Source organism: Sphaeramia orbicularis, chromosome 11 (assembly GCF_902148855.1).
Source record: "Sphaeramia orbicularis chromosome 11, fSphaOr1.1, whole genome shotgun sequence".
Taxonomy (NCBI): domain Eukaryota; kingdom Metazoa; phylum Chordata; class Actinopteri; order Kurtiformes; family Apogonidae; genus Sphaeramia; species Sphaeramia orbicularis.
The window spans coordinates 182,908-203,387 of record NC_043967.1 but is presented as its reverse complement, the minus strand read 5'-3'; the positions used below and the strand labels follow the sequence as shown (position 1 = coordinate 203,387).

The window sequence follows — 20,480 nt, the reverse complement described above, 5'->3', positions numbered from 1 at the left end:
GTGAAACGGCCGTGTTTGTGTGTGTGTGCCATTGTTAGCTGTTCAAAAAACACACAAAGAAACCGAACGGAAAAACGTTGGACGACACACCGTTAAATATGGGCCCACCGGGAGACAGAACACGCCACATGTCGATTGAAAGAACGGAGGATTTCCGCTGGATTGTCGATTTATCTTGACATGGCATGCGGCAGGGCGAGTCGAAGGTTGTGACGACTGAAGAAAAGAAGAGAAAGAAAACAGGCTGCAAACAACACGAAACTTCAGACGTGAAAGGGGGGATCTGGTGTAACTAACATATTTCGCTATTTAGCGACGTTGGTTGGTTATAGGTTCCCTAGCTGATTTTTTTGTCAATGAAGTTGTTGACAAGACGCGACTGAAGCAAATGATACCAAGCTAAAATGCTGAGCATAAGCCAAACCAGTTAATCAGTCCAGCCCGCAGGTCTTCGACTCTCACAGCACTGGCCTTCACATTGAACCAGTCAAGAAAATGTAAACGCGTGGAAAGATGACTGTACCCTAGCTAATTAACCGCACACAGGCCTCAGTTAAGCCAATCAGTCGGAAGATAAAATGTAGCTATACCGTTGGCTCACTACTAGTTAGTGTCTGAAGTGAATGCTTAGGTTAGCTTGCTAGCTCATTTTGGCTAGTGTGCTAAAAATACGACCACATCATGACTATCAGCAGTGGCGACACCGTAGGCCGTGGGCCAAATGAGTGGCAGTAGAAGTAAAGGAAATGTCAAGTTACTTTCGCAGTAGTCTTTGATGTTACCCGGTGCCTCTATATCTCGGCATCTGTATTTACCTGCCATGTTCGTCTGTGTCCCTAGTCTGTCTGTAACACGCACATAACGCAGTGTCTACAGAGAAACAAACACAAAACGACAGCCATGGACGAGGGATTCTGAAATTACCCAAATAATAGATTATTTGTCTGCTTGCTAGTTTCTGTAGTCTTCGATTTCACACACACATAATCTATGTCCGGTATGGGTTTATAGTAGTATCAACCGTATCTGTTCATTTCAGTGTACAGAAGAACGGTTTGTTAAACCTCAGTTGCTCTTTACATTTTATCTCAGTTTTGAACCCATATCCATCGCATTTTGATAAAGGCTCATTTGGCTTCAGAGTCAAATCTTAAAAACATGGATTTCTGAAAAAGTTCTAAGGTGATGTAGTCTTAGCTTGTTGATCATTCCCCTCCTCATCTGCCCCCTTACAAATTAAAAAAAATGACATAGTTTTGTTTTTTGATTTGTTGTCCTTTTCAGTTGGTAGTTAGTGGGTATTTCACAGATCTTGCCTAGAGTTGTTTGAGGAGTTGTTTCTGCAGAGGGTAGCTATCTCCATCCTTTATCCAGCGTAGAGATAATAAAAGCAGAGAGTGTAGCCAAAATACTCTGCACAAGAGAACCATCAAAACCTAACCATGGGAGACCCCACTTCACGAAGAAATCAAACAAGAAATCGACTTCGTGCTCAACTTAGGAAGAAAAGGGAATCTTTGGCTGATCAGTTTGACTTCAAGATTTATATAGCCTTCGTTTTCAAAGAAAAGGTCAGTAAAACTAAAATTGTTAATGAATCACAGTGGAGCTCAAAACTTTCTGTAGCATTTCTATACAAATGTCTCCTATTACACAACCCACCTGAGATTTAACTGTCTTCTGTTTTTTGTTATTGTAGAAAAAGAAGTCTGCACTTTTTGAGGTAGCTGAAGTGGTGCCAGTGATGACTAACAACTATGAAGAAAACATCCTAAGAGGTGTGCGGGATTCCAGCTACTCTCTTGAGAGTTCAATAGAACTCTTACAAAAAGATGTTGTGCAACTACACGCCCCCCGATACCAGTCAATGCGAAGGGTAAGTCACTGCACAAGAAAAGAAAAAGCACTCTTGTCTGAAGAAGAAAGCAATAACTTATGTGATGTGGTCTTCTGATTTTATTGTAGGATGTGATAGGTTGCACACAAGAGATGGATTTTATCCTTTGGCCACGCAACGATATTGAGAAGATTGTCTGTCTGCTGTTCTCCAGATGGAAGGGGGCTGATGACGAACCCTATAGGCCTGTTCAGGTCAGGTTCTCTTAAGGTGCAGATGTTCAGTTACATCTTAAGTTTAATGTAACTGATCACAGATTGCTTCACTAGTTCTTTGAAAAGAAAAAAAATACAGGGTTTAGATTGCCACAGTGTGGTGGGGGAATTTGAAACTATTCCAATTAAGACTTAAGATTATAAGTTTTTTGATATTTTCAGTGGTTACCCTTACCACATCTTTGCATGAAAGCTGGTAACATTTAATATGCATGATTATTTTTGTAGCAGATTAATCTGTTTATTATTTTCTTGATAAACTAATGAATTAATTCATATCGAATCCATAAAACATAAAAAGAAACCTTGCTGAAGAAACCCACTGGAGAGCAACTACAAACCCCATTTAGCTTGTTATGATGCTCTCCACATTGATTTTACATTCATTAGAGGTGATCCTTCTGGCTTACTTAAATCCTCTGATTTACAGGCCAAGTTTGAATTTCATCATGGAGACTATGAGAAGCAGTGCTTGCATGCCTTGGGACGCAAAGACAAGGCTGGAATGGTCATGAACAACCCTACTCAGTCTGTATTTCTCTTCATGGATAGACAGCACTTACAGGTGAGTTGATCGGGTCACAGGCTAATATGCCTTTCACGTACCATATACCACATGCACTGAATTCACTGCTATTCAAGGAGGACTGACAGAGCAACATTTCAAAAACTCATAACAGGACTACTTCATGAAGCATTCTGTAGTATTAACACCTTCTGACTGAAAATACATCTTTACCTCTGGGTCTACAAAGCTGTTGAGGCGGAGGACATGACAAACCTAAGACATGTTCACACATATATTCTACGTACAACAAACTCCCCTAATCTTTAAACAAAGCTTTCACTGGTGTCATTATTATTAAAAGTACATGTAGGTCAAACAAAATTAAATGGCTCCATGTTTGATTCTCTTTGCAGACTCCTAAAACCAAGGCCACAATTTTCAAGTTGTGCAGTCTCTGCCTGTACTTGCCCCAGGACCAGCTGACCTGCTGGGGTGTGGGAGACATCGAGGATCACCTCCGCCCATACATGCCTGATTAAGGCTTCCTGCTCCACCCAGCCACATATGGAAAGCTCTACCCCTCCCTCCTGCCTACACCTTCAGAAGCAAATTCATGTACTCATCTTCACCCATTTCCTTTTTTTAAAAATTGAACTTGTGCTTGGATCTCCTACTTTTTGTTAACTACTTGTTCTCCCTCCCCTGACCCGATACTGGTTCAGTTCCCATCCTTTTTTTTCTTCCTAGTGTTCCCTCTCTCTGCCATTTTTGGATTGGTTCCCTTTTTTTTAATTTGTCTTCCCCCTTCATTCCCTTCTCACTCATCCATTTTTGTTTATTTGAACCTGCACAAACATTGATTTTGAGTGGTTGGTTGTTCTCTTGGAGCTGCACTGTCAACAGCACCGGTCATTGAAGGAACTCTTTATGTTGCATCAAAACAGGAACAAACAGCACACAGGTCTTCATGGTGGTTCTCAGATGGACGTGTTTTTTATATCCTTGTTGTCATAAGAAAGGATTGTTAAAGCTTGTTTGTAATGTCATTAGGTGTTCTAAAACAACTTAACACAATCTCTTGACCAAGGACAGGTGTGAATAGGTGTTTAAACACCTGTGTAAGAAAAGATAACAAGATGAACAATATTTGTCAAATCATATGGTGTAGGTATTGCTTCTTATGAACCGCCTTAGTTTTTTTTGCTGGACTTTAAAAAAAAAAAAGTTTTGGTGTCATTTGCTTTCCTCTGAAACATGTTAGGCAGGCCTTTGCCAAAATCTTGAGACTTGAAAGGCATTGTACACAAAGTTGAGACATGTTGGTTAGACGATGAAGGTCATTGCCATGTTTAAGCTGTTCATGCACTATTCATTTAAAGCTACTGAAATCTGAGGTTCTATGTTTTATTTGGGATGTGGGTTGGTGAGACACCAAAATGGTGACTGACTTTTTGTTAAAAGATTAATATACCTAACAAAAGTTGCTTAAAGAAAATCTCATTTAATTTGACATACTAAAAGATGACTAGCTGCCATGCTTATCAAATTAAAATTGGGTTTTGCAGGCTTGCTTTTCAAAGACTGACAATGTACAAATAATTTTGCTCCTTGTCGATTCAGTGTGTTCAGTTGAAACAGTATAATGCGTGTAACTTCTGGGTTTTTTCTGTTGATTTTCAAATCCATACTGCTGAGCATATCCCAATACAGTGCAAAATCTGAAAACAACTCTTGCCCTTTTGTTTTATTGCAAGTGCATGAACCAGTAACAACAGAACATTAAGGCTTGATTTACAGCATGGACACACTGGTGCATGTTTACAGTCCAAATATTTACAGATGATGGTAAGTTTACATCTGGTTTTGGCAATACAATTAATGTGATTTAAAAAAAAAAAAAGGAAACTACACAGAAGTAGACTGTTTAGCTGCTGCCAAGGTGTTTGGTGTGCCTTCCTTGTGCAATGACCTTTCCAGTGGCCTTACTAGTGAGGTCTACAGTTGCAAACGCCAGCGTCCTCCCCTGTTTCAGAACCTGAGCAGTGATGAGTACATCCTCTCCCATCTTGGCAGCATTCATGTATCTGGAAGACCGTAAGTTTGAGGTTACTCTTCAGTCTCATTAGGTGAAGATGCAGAGGGTCAACACTGAGCAGACAAAATGGCTAAAATACCAAAAACGCAAAGGTCAGTTCATGTCCTCTTAAAAAGTAATGAATACTTGGATGATCTCACATCACACCTGTCACAATACATACAGCATGGCTGGGGACAATTGAATATGACAGTCTACACCAGAGAAGTCACACATGCGGCCCGTGGGCAAAACTGGCCTGTCAAAAGGGTCCAATCTGGCTCATGGGTTGAATTTGCAAAAATTACACTGAAGATAGATATACTTTATTTTTCCTAAACTGGGGAATTACAGTGTAGCAGTAGCATGACATGCATACAATAGCAATAGAGTACCAAAGCAAACATAAGTGAAAAAGAAATACAAGACAAGAGCAAAACACTATACACTACATTATAAGAATAAAAAGATCAGGGTAGAATCTGGATAAGTGTAATGCGCTGAAATAGAACTGTATATATTAGATAAAAAAATAAACTCATTTTATTTCAGGTGCCACATAAAGCCCAAGTGGATCTAAAGTGAGCCAAACCACTAAAACAATAGCATATAAACCTATAAATAATGATAACTCCAAATTTGTCTTTTAGTGCAAAAAAAGTAAAACTGCATGAAAATGTGTACTTTTACAAACTAAATTGAACACACACGAACAACCTCAAATTTCTTAAGAAAATAAAATAAAATTTTAACAATGTTGTGCCTGTTACTAAATGTTTTTTGCCTTTGTCGATCCACTGTGATCTGTGAGTTGTAATGCACGTGTAAATAAGCTGAGGTATAGTGCTGTTAAAGTAAACTTACTTAGACCATGTTTTGGTCTGAAATATTCAAAACTTTCAACACAGCATATAACACTCCTATCTCCCTGATCCTGTGTTGGCTCTGTTTGGTGCCCCCCTGCAGCCTTTTACCTCTGAAGTCACACAGACGGTTTTTGCCTTTGTCACTTTATTGGCCAGGCGTCTCCTTCTCCTCAGCTGGAAACACCCACAGCCTCCATCTCACAGCAGGTGGGTGGAAGAGCTGTTACTGTCCATTAGACTTGAAAAGCTTAGATCAGGGGTCACCAGTCCTGGTCCTCGAGGGCCAGTATCCTGCATGTTTTAGATGTTTTCCTCTTCCAGCACACCTGACGGTCATTATCAGGCTTCTGCAGAGCTTGATGATAGGCTAAGCATTTGAATCAGATGTGTTGGAAGAGGGATACATCTAAAACATGCAGGATTCCGGCCTTCGAGGACCAGGATTGGTGACCCCTGGCTTAGATTTTCCCTCAATGGCTCCTTAAAGTCATTTGAAAAAACCTGGAGACCTCTCTTAAATTATATTGAAACCTTGACATCGCTACCTGAACGTGATGAATGAGCCCCCCCCCCTTTTTTTTCCCCCTTGGTTCTGTTTTGTTTGTTTTTTGTCTGTTTCTGTGTTTTGTTTTAGCTATTTTTTTGTTTGTTTGTTTTTCGTTAATTAGACAATTGTATCTATTCTGTACTGATTACTCATCAGTATTGGATTCACATTAAGGATTGTCTTCTTTTGGGTAGGGTGGGATTGTGGGAGGGACAAAAAGAAAAATGAAAGAATGGAAGTCCTTTTCATCACATTGCACTGTCACACCTGTGAGATTACTTTCAATAAAGAAAGTTAATAAAAAAGTAAACTCACTTTTCTTACAAAATTTCAGGTTGTTTGTTGTTGTTCAGGTTATTCACATTTTATGTGAAAGGATAGTTCGTAAATATAAACATTTTTATTATGTAGTTTTACACTATTGCATTATAACAAAGAGAAAAAAAATCGGAGCTGTCATTATTTCTGCTAATATTTTACTGGTCCAGGCCACTTGAGATAAAATTGGGCTGTCTGTGGCCTCTGAACTAAACTAAAGTGAGTTCAACACCCCTGATCTACAACAAAAAGGAGAATGAAAAGTAGATTATTTTAGTTTTGAACAAGGCTTTAAGCATAGTTTGATTTTGTAAAATCCAAAATACCTTTTCTGATATCATAAAATGTTCTTCAGACTTTTGATGTTGGTTTAATTTTGAAAACTTGAGGTGGGGAGGTTGGAATTACTCTGTACAGAAGATGTAGTGAATAAATCAAAGTTCCTTTACAGAACTACAAAGAAATTACAGAAGTACACTAAACAAAGTAGTGACATTTGTTATTATTATGTTGTGCAGCACCACTGACTGGAATGTATAGCTTTCTTTGCAAAAGACAATACAGATTAATACCTTAATTGCCATAAAATAGTAGTAGTAGTAGTAGTAGTAGTAGTAAAAAAAAAAAAAAAAAGTAGTCTACTTTCACAACTAGTACTACATCTTTCTTTTATTCATTTAGAGTACAGTCTACATTTTTACAACTGCATATCATCAGAATGACTTTATGGTTGACAGTAATAGCGAAATGTGTGTGTGTGTGTGTGTGTGTGTGTATCTATCTATCTATCTATCTATATATATATATATATATATATATATATATATATATATATATATATATATATGATGTGTTATTCATTTCCATAAATTTTCGGACAAAGCCACATTGAAAAGAGCCCAGCCGTCACATGTCACCCCAGAACCTGGAGTGGATGTCCGCTGTAGACACACTCACGTTATGTTCATGTCCACGCTGACCCCCGGGGCTCCCCTCTCACTGTTCATGATGGCCAAGGTGGAGATGACATCGACCAGGGTGGCTGTCATGCCTCCATGGAGCGTCCCTGCCCGGTTGGTGTGCTCCTCCTCCACCCGCATCTCACACACCACCTTACCGGCGCTGGCGGACAGCACGTCTATCTGAGGAGGCAAACACCCGGCAAGTCAGCAAAGCACGACGGGAAGGAACATTCCACCGACCAAAACATGTCCTCACCTTAGTGAGTACTCTGTCAAAGCCCCGGTTATCAACCATTGCTTTCATGATTTGTTTTAACGTATTTAAAGAGAGCACAGACATGTTTCACACTGTTTCGGCCAAGACAATGTCAACTTCAGCTGTTGACGTCCGACCAGAAACTGTTCCGTCTATATGATCTCCCGGACTGGGTAAGAAACGTTCCGCTTTGACGAAAATTATGCCTCCAGGACTAGGTACCAAACCATATTACCATACCATACCATTCATTTATGTATACAGAATTTTGTAATTTCATGACAAAATATTTTATACATTTCAAAATGTGATTTGCAGAATTTGTTTGTCTCTCTGAGGCGGGTGCGTTTAAACGATGTACCCTCCCGGAAACATTTAACCTGCACACCAGAAGTTACTGGCAGAGAAACGCTGAAAACAGTACCTTTTTTTGGATTGTGACTTGTATTTTATTGTAAAGTTTTGTGGTTCCAGCAAGTAAACAACATGGCCGGTAAAGGCGAAGCAGAAAAGCCGTCGGTGTCTGGTGTGGTCGAAAACAGAGGCCGTCTGTGTGAGGAGTTTGCGACAATAACGGGAACAGACAGCGCCGTGGCGCAGTGTTACCTGGCGGAAAATGACTGGGACATGGAGGTAGTTCCAATAAATGACGCCTTTATCTAATGTTACATTAGGTAGGATACTGTTGTAGGTCGAGATAGATTATCATATACTTTTAGAAATAGCTTTTATTTTCTATTTAGGTTAGCATTTATAGCAGCAACCCATAGTAAATGAGAACCGGATTGAAATGGTTGTGCCGAATTCTGCTCCTGCCGAAAACTGCGTCACACAGCAGCTGCCGAAAACTGCTCCCCCTTCCTAAATCAGCCATGAAGAGGACTATGTGCACCAAATTCACCCTGTCACAACTTTTTCTCCTTTCTGACTGTGGGGTATGAAATTAACTGTGAATTATTCAACCTCTGAACACCATCACAGCTGTGTGGCAATTAAGTAATGAAGAATATTGTAAGATATTGTAGTTCTGTTTTTTATCTGTTTAGTATTAAAGAATGTGCCAACTGTAATGTATAGAAAACTTTTTAAAGTTAAATCTGAGATACACAGCACACAAAATATATAACAATAAAAGCAGATACTGCTGAAAACTCCATCACCCACAGCTGGGGATGCAGTTTTCAGCCAGGAGCAGAATTCAGCAGCAGACACTGTCGAAAACTGCATCCCCCATTACAATAAGTTTGTGAAGCTAAAGGAGTGAACTGACTTTAGCAGCTCACATTTGGAGCTATTCTGGTGTGACAGGGTGAATTTGGTGCACTTTGTCCTCTTCATGGCTGATTTAGGAAGGGGGAGCTGTTTTCAGCAGCTGCTGTGTGATGCAGTTTTCGGCAGGGAGTAGAATTTTGGAACAACAGATATAACATGCTTTTGTAGAACCCTGAGACATGACCCAAGACTGATTATTCCCTCTTCTTCTCCTTCCACAATAATATTGAATCATAACATCCACAATCCATCCATCGTTCGGTGCCTCTGGTTACTGAATTTCCTTTATTTAACAATCGTAAGTTATTGTTGCTGATTTTTAGCCTGTAAGAATAATGAAAAGGCTTGGCCCACGCCTTTCACCAAGCTATGATAAGTGAGAGAACAGGGTTTTTCAGCATTATGCTTCTGGCACACTGACAAACAGCAGCAATTGTATAAATCTTTACAAATGCTTCAAAATGCTGTGACCTGCCTTTCAGAGAGCTCTGAACTCATTCTTTGAGGCGGACATGGAGAAAGTATTTGAAGTAGAAGATTCTCCCAAGGAGTCAAGTCCCAAGAGTAAAAAGGCAAAGGTTGAGGAAAGTGCACCAACACATAGGTAAGACTTCCCCTTGTGCCGTGTTCAGTCTATCCCAGTCTTTTGTAGACTTTTGATAATGAGCAAATTCTGACGTCATTCGTATTGTCTCAAACCTTCCAGCATAGATTTGACTGAGGACGGTCCGGCCTCCACATGTAAACCCTCAGAGGAAGATGACAAGAAACTGTCACTGATCTCCTGGAACGTGGACGGACTTGACACAGACAACCTGGCAGAGCGGGCCAGAGGCCTCTGCTCCTATTTAGTCCTGTAAGCTGGAGTCAGGGCCTTGTACATATCACCATATCACCACATATCACATTCAGGGTTATCTCTGTCATGAAAAATCTGGTCAAGTCATAACAGTGTAAAATCCATTTTTCTGCCCTAGGAAGGTCACGAAAGTAGGTGAAATCCTCGAAGGTTTTGGAGAAGTCTTGGAGGATCATTTGTAGGAATGTTTAAGATTAAATCCATATGAATCACACCTACTGGTGGAGAGCGGCAGACATAGACAGGCTGAGAGGCGTCTGTGGGTGAACTTTGCGCAGACTTTTGTCTCTCAGACAGAAATACAGACATTTTTCTGCACTTGCATGCTGCCAAAGGTTGATGCCCAGAAACATCTTATACACAAAACAAGAGGAAAAAAGAAAATTCCAGGATGTGCCCTTGAGCAGGGCACATGACCCCCCATTTGCTCCATGTGCACCTGACATGGCAGCCCACTGCTGCTAGTGTGCAGTGTTTCTGCATGTTTCAGCTAATGATGGGATAATTGCAGAAGGTGAATTTCAGTGTGTTTGGCATGTCTGCTTGTAAAATATACTGACAAACAAAGATTCTTAATAATGGAGGGTGCTATTACAAGAGTCTGTGTAGGGTTTTTGAAATGAAAGGAAATATTACAAACTGTGTCTTTAAAAATGTTTGTGAGTCAGAACACACAACATAAAGGTGAGTTTCAGAGACAAACACTTCAGAGAAACAAGTGAAAGTCCTCTATCTTTTGAGCAAAAAAAGTATATTATTTCCAGGATGTTTTTTTTTTTTTTTTAACAGGATGCAAAAATCCACTGTAAATCCACATTTTAAAACATGCTTTACAAAGTCCTCTTTGTGAGGGACATGTATTGGGACCAACCCCAAGAAGGTTTGCATCTTTGTAACCTTTTTCAGCTCTGATGAGTTTGCATCCCTGAATTTTATCCATTTGGTATTCACAAAACAAGGGGACAAATGTGTCTGTTTTTGACAAAGACACTGAATTAAAGTTTTCCAAATTTGAATCAACCTTAGAGTTTTCCTCAGTTTGTGCAGTCTTTGGTGTTTGGGTGACACTTGTTTGTAAAAGTATGTGGGATGCCTCCCTATAGTTTTTGTGCTAAAGGCTTAGTTGTCAGACAACAGATACAATGTACACACCTATACAATGGAACGGACCACCTTCAAACAGTGTGTTTCCCTTCCATGTAGATACTCTCCGGACGTGGTGTTCCTCCAGGAGCTCATTCCACCCTATGTGCAGTATTTGAAGAAACGTGCTGTCAGCTACATGATCATTCAAGGTATGTTGAGTGCTGTGTGGTTTGGTAGATACAAAGCCTTTTTTAGTGTAAGTTTATACAGATGTTTAAAGGATGTGTTCTTCTGTTTGTACGTACCAGGAGGTGAAGATGGTTATTTCACTGGGATGATGCTGAAAAAGTCCAGAGTGATACTGATCGAGAGCAACATAGTGACTTATCCGACTACTCAAATGATGAGAAATCTGCTCATAGCACAGGTTTGTTCCCAGACAGTTTTCCAGTTACTTAATGTTTTGTATTTTGCTTAGAAAAATTCACAGCTGCATTTTTTTCTAAATAATACCAGCTGATGGTTTTCTGAAGGTGTTGTAGGTTGCTGTGTAGTGTTAGAGCACACTCAGTTTTAAGCTCAGGTTAGTCTAATGCAGCTAATAAAGTTTCAAAAGAAAAAAGACTTTCAAGTTTTTAAAGTTAGCAGTGCAGGATAACCTCAAACACTTTTGTTGATATACACTCCTGACCAAAATTTTAAGACCAGTTGAAAAATTGCATGAATTTACATTTTGCATTGTTGGATCTTAAGAAGGTTCTAGGTAGGGTTTCAAAATGCAAAAGGAAGAAATGGGAGTGAGACAAAAAAAAAAAAAAAATTGAGTACGCAATTTATTGACCCTAACCCTAAGATTGGAAGCTATCAGAACTGTCAAGATTAAATTTTTCCTCATCAGAGAATAAAACTTTCTTCCACCTTTCAATGTCCCATGTTTGGTGCTCTTTTGGGAAGTCCAAATGGGCAATTTTGTGGCGTTGAAGGAGACGAGGCCTTTGAAGAGGTTTTTTTTGTTTGTTTTTGAAGCCCTTCTCTGGTAGATGCCGTCTGATGGTTATTAGACTGCAGTTGGCACCAATAACAGTAATTGTTGTTTTCAATAAATTGTGTACTCAACTTTTTTTTGTCGTACTCCCATTTCTTCTTTTTGCATTTTGAAACTGTACTTAGAACCTTCATAAAATCCAACAGTGAAAAATGTAAATTCATGCAATTTTTCAACTGGTCTTAAAATTTTGATCAGGTGTGTATACAGCCCAACCAAATGTAAAAGTCACACTCAAATATTTTGTTGGACTACGTTTAGCTTTGACTATGGCACACATTCACTGTGGCATTGTTTCAGTAAGCTTCTGCAGTGTCACAGCACTTACCACAATCAGTAGTTGCATTAATTTTAGCCAAAATCTTATAATAATGTTGGAGTCAGGCTGCTGTGCAAAGTTTTCTTCATCGCAATCCCAAAAATTCTCAGTGGGGTTGAGTTCTGGATTCTATGTGACCTACTCATGTGTGAAAATGATGTTGTATGCTCCCTGACCTGCTCTGTCACAGTTTGAGCCTGATGATACTTGAATTATCATCTTGGAATGTGCCTATTTCATCAGGGGAGAAAAATCCACTGATGTTCACACCTGGTCTTTCAGTATATTCAGGTAGTCAGCTGACCTCATTTTATGGACACATGATGGTACTGAACCTAAACTTGACCAGCTGAAACAATATACAGTAAGTGTGAAAGTCTTAGGCCATCAAAAGAGCAAAACAAGTCCAGCTGGACCTAGAAGAACCATGACCTGGGCAAATGAGAACTTACACAGACATCTTCGGCCACTTTCATCTTTGTTGTTTATGAAGGGTTGAAATGAGCATACATATTTATTTTTATCATTCTCTTTTTGTCAGAAACAGCAAGAAAATACAGGAAATATGTGCACAGCATTACAAGAAAGACAAAAAAATTAACTGAATGGGCTGTCACTATTTAGTATGACCCCTTACCCCATGACAAGAAGGAGTACAAACAGAAATAAACAGATAAATAGAAACATCTGACATGGGCTGCATGAAACCTAGTACAAAACATCAGTTAATGCAGTAAATCTCACATTGTCTGAACAAAAGGGGTAGAGACATGTTAAATACAAAGGGAGGTCACACTAAATACGACCACTTTAGCTTGCAGAAGCTGTTTGTTGCCTGATGCTTTTGTTTCTACCTCTGTACATACTTCCAGATTGGATCTTAACATGGACACTGATAAATGCATGTGTGGTCATAGAACTTTACTAAACCAACCAACCTAATGTTGGACTAGTCCAGTGGTTCCAACCTTTTTTGGCTCGTGACCCCATTTTAACATCACAAATTTCTGGTGACCCCGGGCATTCAAAACGGAGAGGTTTTTTTTGCTAAAATTAATTTGTTTTTGATCATGTAATAGTTTGCTATACTATGTTATAAATAATCATTCATTTCAGAGGACATTTAGTCTATATAATGTCTATTATTGTGGACAGAGGCAGTAAATCCAGGCGTAGATTACTGCACAAAGGGTCAGGATCTGTCCAGTCAGTCCAGCTGTGATTTACAAGGAGGACAATTAATACTGAACAAACAAGAACTGAAACTATGAATTATGAAAGAGCTGCAGCATCTGAAACTGACCACAGTGAACATTTGACACACAAACAGAACCACAGTGCTGCAGTTTCACCTTCACAGTCTGTCATGTCTTTTATAGATTGTGATTGTCTCTCTCAACTTACTACATATTTTTTATTTTTATAAATTACTAGAAATTTCAGGCGACCCCATTTGAATTCCAGACGACCCCACGTGGGGGTCCCAACCCCAAGGTTGAAGAACACTGGACTAGGAGTTTCACAAAGTATTCTACATACCATTTATAGTCAAACATGCGGCCCGTGGGCCAAATCTGGCCCACCAAAGGGTCCAATCCGGCCCATGGGATGAACTTGGATAGTGTAAAAATTACACAGAAGATATAATCAACCAAGAGTGTTGAACTAGTTTTAGTTCAGGTTCCACATACAGACTATTGTGATCTCAAGTAAAATAATAACGTGATAACCTATAAATTATGACTCCAAATTTTCTTCTTGGTTTAATGTGGAAAAAATACCATGTTATGCCTATGAATAATGACAACTTCAAAATGTTCTCCTTGTTATCGTGCAAAAAGTAACATTAAATTATGAAAATATTTACATGAACAAATTATCCTTTAACAATAAAATGAGAATAACCTGAAATGTCTCAAGAAAATTGAGTGCAATTTTAACAATATTCTGGTTGTTACTAAGTGTTTTGTGCCTTTATAGAACTGATCCATAATGTGCATGTATAAATTGAGGCATAATATTGTTAAAATTGCACTTAATTTTCTTAAGAAATTTCAGTTTTTTTTCAGATAATTCACATCTTTTTTTTCTGGATAGTTTGTAAATGTAAATATATTCATAATTTAATGTTTTTGATTTTTTTGTTTCATTTCTTTTGCACTGAAACAAAGAGGAAAAAATAGGAGTTGTCATTATTTATGAGTTATTATGCTATTATTTTTTGGTCTGGCCCACTTGAGGTTAAATTGGGCTGAATGTGGCCCCTGAACTACAATGAGTTTGACACCCCTGATTTATAGTATAACTGTTAAACCTCTACATGAAAGCATATTTTTTCTGTTGGGAGTCAATTTACAGGGTGGTCTAGTGTGGCAGCAAAATCAGCTATGGTTTTTCCCAAAATTCATAGCAAATTATGTTGCTTTCACATGCTATCAGGAAGATGATCCTTTAAACTTGTGAATTCGAAACTACAAGTGCGTTGTGTTCAAGTGCTTTTGTTGTAGCGAAATGAAAAATGGCTAAATGTGCAAAATCATCAGCTAACAGCAGCAAAACGTTAATAAAAGCATTGTTTATCATTCGTGATGAAACCCTCGTTGCTTTCTGCCACGTTGAAACGATCAAGGGTTATTTTCATCTTGGCAGCTCACAGATCTAAATTTTTTCCCAGTTCTCTAGTGGAAAATACGACATGAGGGGGCATTTATGTGCAATTTTTGAGTTCATTACTAACATTTACCATAATTCCCATAGCACATGATGGCAGGATTAGACCTACTAAACAAGAGGGTACCAAAGAAACCCTTTAGACATTTAACTGAAGTCTGGAGTCAGGGTCTGTCTTTGTGAAACTGGCCCCAGGTGACTTTCAGGGGACAGAAACTGTGTCTGATGACGTCCCACCTGGAAAGCTGTAAGGGCCACGCAGAAGAGCGCATGAAGCAGCTTCGAGTGGTCATGCAGAAGATGAGAGAGGCCCCAGAAGACGTCACTGTGCTGTTTGGAGGGGACACAAACCTGAGAGACACTGAGGTCAGTCACTCTGCTTTGGAAAGTGAGGGGTTTTTTCAAAGGTTATTCCAGTCCTCATAATTATTCACTCCATTTACCGGTTTAAAACCATATTTGATCATTTCTGCATTATGTGACTCTTTTAATGACATCTACCTTCAAAACCTCTAGAGGGTTGCAGCAGCCAGTCCCAGCTACCTCTGGGCGAAGGCGGGGTACACCTTGGGTGTGTTGCAAGCACATCACAGGGCTGACATACAGAGGCACACAACCAGTCACTCACACCTATGGGCAAATTAGCTGAACCAATTGACTGAGTGCCTATCTTTGGATGGTGGGAGGAAGCCAGAGTACCCGGAGAGAACATACAAACTCCATACAGAAAGGTCCCCCCATGAAATTTAATCCAGGACCTTCTTACTGTGAGGACACTGCTAACACCACCCATTCTTTTAATGATGTCAGTGCAAGTTATTCTTCTTCTGAGTTCACTAAAAAAAAACAAAACAAGCGCAGCAGTTTATTTTACCTCTACCTCATGCTTTTCGCATATGTTCTTCTTAAGTTATATCTGCCAAATTACTTCTTAAATTGTGATAGAATTTTTTTGCCCTTTATTGTTTATTTTGATTTTGTACCTTTCAATAATGGGCTTTGCATAGTTAAGTCATGTCATATCGACAATGATGAATTTTGATTGACAAAAGGCAAAGAGTAATATAATTATTTCAATTTTCTCTGTCAAATGGTTTTTCGTAAGGTGTGTTTATAAATAAGCTATTATTAGACTAATAGTGCAGTAGTGGTATTGACCCTTCGCACCAACGTCACAGTTACCACGTGACTATGGCTGCAGTTCCATGGTGGACGGCAAAAGTAACACAACAAACAAACAAATGAGCGACGGATTCTGTCGACAGCACTGAAAATAAAGTTTTGGAGTTGTCCTGTGAAGTGACTCACCTTACTGGATGGCACAAAGAATGATATTTGGAGAAGCTAGCGATAGCAGGGCTAGCTACAGACCCATACCTTCTGCCTCCTGATGTGTTTACGGATCTAGCAAAATCCTCCAGTCTACCGGAGTTTAAAGCACATGACCTGTCCCATTCTGTTCTAAACGGAGTGTCCCCATACACAGGTGCAGATCTAAAAGAGTTTAAAGCACACAGTCTGTCCCATTCTGTTCTAAACGGAGTGTCCCCATACACAGGTGCAGATCTAAAAGAGTTTAAAGCACACAGTCTGTCCCATTCTGTTCTAAACGGAGTGTCCCCATACACAGGTGCAGATCTAAAAGAGTTTAAAGCACACAGTCTGTCCCATTCTGTTCTAAATGCAGTGTCCCCATACACAGGTGCAGATCTAAAAGAGTTTAAAGCACACAGTCTGTCCCATTCTGTTCTAAATGCAGTGTCCCCATACACAGGTGCAGATCTAAAAGAGTTTAAAGCACACAGTCTGTCCCATTCTGTTCTAAATGCAGTGTCCCCATACACAGGTGCAGATCTAAAAGAGTTTAAAGCACACAGTCTGTCCCATTCTGTTCTAAACGGAGTGTCCCCATACACAGGTGCAGATCTAAAAGAGTTTAAAGCACACAGTCTGTCCCATTCTGTTCTAAATGCAGTGTCCCCATACACAGGTGCAGATCTAAAAGAGTTTAAAGCACACAGTCTGTCCCATTCTGTTCTAAATGCAGTGTCCCCATACACAGGTGCAGATCTAAAAGAGTTTAAAGCACACAGTCTGTCCCATTCTGTTCTAAACGGAGTGTCCCCATACACAGGTGCAGATCTAAAAGAGTTTAAAGCACACAGTCTGTCCCATTCTGTTCTAAACGGAGTGTCCCCATACACAGGTGCAGATCTAAAAGAGTTTAAAGCACACAGTCTGTCCCATTCTGTTCTAAACGGAGTGTCCCCATACACAGGTGCAGATCTAAAAGAGTTTAAAGCACACAGTCTGTCCCATTCTGTTCTAAATGCAGTGTCCCCATACACAGGTGCAGATCTAAAAGAGTTTAAAGCACACAGTCTGTCCCATTCTGTTCTAAACGGAGTGTCCCCATACACAGGTGCAGATCTAAAAGAGTTTAAAGCACACAGTATGTCCCATTCTGTTCTAAACGGAGTGTCCCCATACACAGGTGCAGATCTAAAAGAGTTTAAAGCACACAGTCTGTCCCATTCTGTTCTAAATGCAGTGTCCCCATACACAGGTGCAGATCTAAAAGAGTTTAAAGCACACAGTCTGTCCCATTCTGTTCTAAATGCAGTGTCCCCATACACAGGTGCAGATCTAAAAGAGTTTAAAGCACACAGTCTGTCCCATTCTGTTCTAAATGCAGTGTCCCCATACACAGGTGCAGATCTAAAAGAGTTTAAAGCACACAGTCTGTCCCATTCTGTTCTAAACGGAGTGTCCCCATACACAGGTGCAGATCTAAAAGAGTTTAAAGCACACAGTCTGTCCCATTCTGTTCTAAACGGAGTGTCCCCATACACAGGTGCAGATCTAAACGCAGACTAAAGTCTGGATGATCCCAGTTCTTAGTCTCAGGTTAGTTTACCCAGTCTCTGTACTGTGCTCACGGCAGAGGAATGGATCTCATAATGGTAAAGGACAGATACAGCTAACGTTAGCTAGCTAGCTGTGTATGTTTTGAACATGTTTCCTCCATCATGCCATCAGAACTCAAACAGACTGGAACCAAAAGCAGCTCTAATGAACTGACACTGTAATAATGTTAGTGTGTCATCAGTATTCGCTCTGTTGTTGTAGTGTCTGCCTTTGTACTGTCTACACACAGTCATATGTACAGTTCCACCACTAGAACAGAAGGAACAGCATCAGGACAGTAACAGTAGGACATAGAACACAGTGGAGCTGGTCCAAAGGCAGACACTAGAACAGAGCTAATACTGAAGGGACTGATGACAGACCCTGGAACACAGTGGATCATAGGAGTTAACCCAGTCTACCACCTAGCTAGCATTAGGTGGAGCTAATGCTAATGCTGTGGACCCAAACAGAGTCTGTTCTATCTGTAATATCAGGTCCATCAGATCCAGGTTCTGTCTGGAACCAGCTGAAACCATGGATGGAACTGTTGTGTGCGACCACTGGACGTGGAAAGCAGGTTAAAAACCAACAAAAATGAGAACGTTCAGATCAAATTTGATATTAGCCGGTTTGCCGTCCAGTGTGCAGTCCGGCACTTCCGCTGTCTGTCATGGTGCTCATTTGCGGCGCGAACAGAGCGTGACGTAACATGCAAAGGGTCAATAGTTGACAAAGTAGGCAATAACATTACAATAATAAACTGGAGGTTAAATGTCAGTATTGTGGCAGATCTGTGACAGCGTGTGTGTACTAATGTAGCTGTGAGTTTTGTAAGAGCCTTGTTCCTCATGTGTACTTCCTGATATGATGTTGATCTCAGGTGGTCAAAGTGGGCCTGCCCTCCACTGTTTACGACGTGTGGGAACATCTGGGGAAGGCGGAACACTGCCGCTACACATGGGACACAAAAGCCAACACCAATAAGAAGGTCCCCTACATCAGCCGCTGCCGCTTCGACCGCATCTTCCTGCGACCCGCCTCCAAGGACAATGTCCCACACATGGCTGCTGACCACATGAACCTGGTGGGTCTGGAAAAGCTGGACTGTGGCCGTTTCACCAGTGATCACTGGGGAATCTACTGCAGCTTCTCCACCGGGTAGAAGCACTCTAAACTTTAGCTGTAGGTCAGTCAGTCTTATCATGTTTACATGGTCCACTTGGCCTCCATAACCTCATAACATTCTCTGAAAATGTTGACCTGATTATTATTGTTGTTCATTAGGTTTCCTAATGGAATGTGACATTTCTGTACATTGAAAGTAAGCTTTAAGGAATTTGTGAGATTTATGGTTGAAAATCTCTTCCAAGCGGTCCTGGTAAATGTAGTACTGGCTTGTGGCCACTAGAGAGCGTCACAGAGTTTAATGTCTAATTTTCTAACCCTGTAGCAAGTCCAGCACTTACACCAGGGGTGTCAAACTCTGGTCCTCGAGGGCCGGTGTTCTGCATGTTTTAGATGTTTCCCTCTTCCATCACACCTGGAAGCCATTCCATCATTATCAGGCTTGTGCAGAGCATGATGATGAGCTGATCCTTAATTGAACCAGGTGTGATGGAAGAGGGAACTATCTAAAACATGCAGGATACTAGAGTTTGACACCTGTGACTTACACTCTGTCATTCAAATACAGCTGAAATTACACAAACTCTAAGAGCCATGGTGTAACAACATAGTAGAAAATATACAAATATTCCAAACAAATAGAGTATAACAATAAACATACAATATGACTGAACAGGAGGGGTGGAGAGAATAAATAAAGCAAAGTGGCACCAGTTAAGTGACAGATGAATTATTGTGTTTAAAGTGACAAGATGTAATTTAAAGTGACAATGTAATGTAAAGCAAGGAGCAGACCCTAAGGTTTTCACTGGGTGATTGAAACAGACATTTTATTTTTAAAGAATCACATTAATTTGGAACAAGGGTACAATGGCCATAGCATTTAGCAGAATGTTAGTTTAGAAATTCAAATGTTTCATTTGTTTCTTCTCATAGGCCTAATTTTTGTCTCAAACCTCTTCCTGTCAGTCGCTGCCAAAACCCTGTCAAAGCGTCTCAGTCGTCTCATTCTGTAATGCACTCTGCAATTCAGAGAGTGTTTTCATGTAGTCTTAGCGAGCAGACAGCAGTGCTTTTTTCACACAGACTGAAGAGGAGCTGACCTTAGGAGAGGACACAGATGTGTCTCTTGGCTGGGAGCAGGCGTCATCAGAACACGCCTCCTGCACTCGCGTGTCCCTGCTCAGACCGGGTTTAGCAAGGGCACATGAACTGCACAAGTCCAACTGCAAACCAACAGAGTGTTGAAACACACACAGGCCACTGGCCTCCTTTTTTTACAGGCTCTTCAGATTCAAGATTCAGAGGCAAAAGTTGATGAATCATCAAGTATTCATGATGCAAAACTGAGAAAGGCCTCTTTCATTTGATATTTTTGATCATTTGACACATTAATTACAAATCGTCCTTAACCCATAAAGACCCAGTGCTACTTTTCCGGCAGCTCCCAAATGATTTTTTCTTTCTATTCTATGTCTTAAGTGATTTTTGCACCATTTATCATAATATTATTCTTTACAGTTTTCAAGTGAGAATCAGGTTTTTACCTGT

General features: G+C 40.1%; 3 protein-coding genes across 5 annotated transcripts; 2 read left to right on the top strand and 1 right to left on the bottom strand.

The window, feature by feature from the left end:
* The first annotated feature begins 5 nt into the window (after positions 1 to 5).
* Positions 6 to 3,844, top strand: c11h6orf62 (chromosome 11 C6orf62 homolog). Its single transcript, XM_030147440.1, has 5 exons — positions 6 to 1,571; positions 1,700 to 1,876; positions 1,966 to 2,091; positions 2,543 to 2,677; positions 3,034 to 3,844. Exons 1-5 carry the CDS (start codon positions 1,443 to 1,445, stop codon positions 3,157 to 3,159), a joined length of 693 nt encoding a protein of 230 aa, XP_030003300.1. The 5' UTR covers positions 6 to 1,442; the 3' UTR covers positions 3,160 to 3,844.
* Positions 3,406 to 7,790, bottom strand: acot13 (acyl-CoA thioesterase 13). Of its 2 annotated transcripts, none has more exons than XM_030147442.1 (3): positions 7,641 to 7,790; positions 7,383 to 7,564; positions 3,406 to 4,704 (listed from the first exon to the last, which is right to left on the bottom strand). In XM_030147442.1, exons 1-3 carry the CDS (start codon positions 7,725 to 7,727, stop codon positions 4,545 to 4,547), a joined length of 429 nt encoding a protein of 142 aa, XP_030003302.1. In that variant the 5' UTR covers positions 7,728 to 7,790; the 3' UTR covers positions 3,406 to 4,544. The 2 variants fall into 2 exon arrangements, with proteins under 2 accessions (XP_030003302.1, XP_030003301.1); XM_030147441.1 differs by having other exon boundaries at positions 7,383 to 7,567; positions 7,644 to 7,790.
* Positions 7,791 to 8,012: 222 nt separating this feature from the next.
* Positions 8,013 to 19,639, top strand: tdp2b (tyrosyl-DNA phosphodiesterase 2b). Of its 2 annotated transcripts, none has more exons than XM_030147434.1 (7): positions 8,013 to 8,276; positions 9,398 to 9,519; positions 9,622 to 9,771; positions 10,978 to 11,069; positions 11,166 to 11,287; positions 15,090 to 15,260; positions 18,685 to 19,639. In XM_030147434.1, the coding sequence occupies exons 1-7, from the start codon at positions 8,130 to 8,132 to the stop codon at positions 18,964 to 18,966; spliced, it is 1,086 nt and encodes a 361-aa protein (XP_030003294.1). In that variant the 5' UTR covers positions 8,013 to 8,129; the 3' UTR covers positions 18,967 to 19,639. The 2 variants fall into 2 exon arrangements, with proteins under 2 accessions (XP_030003294.1, XP_030003295.1); XM_030147435.1 differs by having other exon boundaries at positions 8,014 to 8,276; positions 11,169 to 11,287.
* Positions 19,640 to 20,480: the final 841 nt, after the last annotated feature.

Coding starts and splice junctions, on each gene's coding strand:
- acot13 (XM_030147442.1), bottom strand. CDS start 7,727: ATGTCTGTGCTCTCTTTAAATACGTTAAAACAAATCATGAAAGCAATG. Junction 7,565..7,640: donor ACAGAGTACTCACTAAGGTG/AGGACATGTTTT, acceptor CCTCCTCAGATA/GACGTGCTGTCCGCCAGCGC. Junction 4,705..7,382: donor AGCGTGGACATGAACATAAC/GTGAGTGTGTCT, acceptor ACGGTCTTCCAG/ATACATGAATGCTGCCAAGA.
- tdp2b (XM_030147434.1), top strand. CDS start 8,130: ATGGCCGGTAAAGGCGAAGCAGAAAAGCCGTCGGTGTCTGGTGTGGTC. Junction 9,520..9,621: donor GAAAGTGCACCAACACATAG/GTAAGACTTCCC, acceptor CAAACCTTCCAG/CATAGATTTGACTGAGGACG. Junction 11,288..15,089: donor GAAATCTGCTCATAGCACAG/GTTTGTTCCCAG, acceptor AACTGGCCCCAG/GTGACTTTCAGGGGACAGAA.
- c11h6orf62 (XM_030147440.1), top strand. CDS start 1,443: ATGGGAGACCCCACTTCACGAAGAAATCAAACAAGAAATCGACTTCGT. Junction 1,572..1,699: donor CCTTCGTTTTCAAAGAAAAG/GTCAGTAAAACT, acceptor TTGTTATTGTAG/AAAAAGAAGTCTGCACTTTT. Junction 2,678..3,033: donor TGGATAGACAGCACTTACAG/GTGAGTTGATCG, acceptor TTCTCTTTGCAG/ACTCCTAAAACCAAGGCCAC.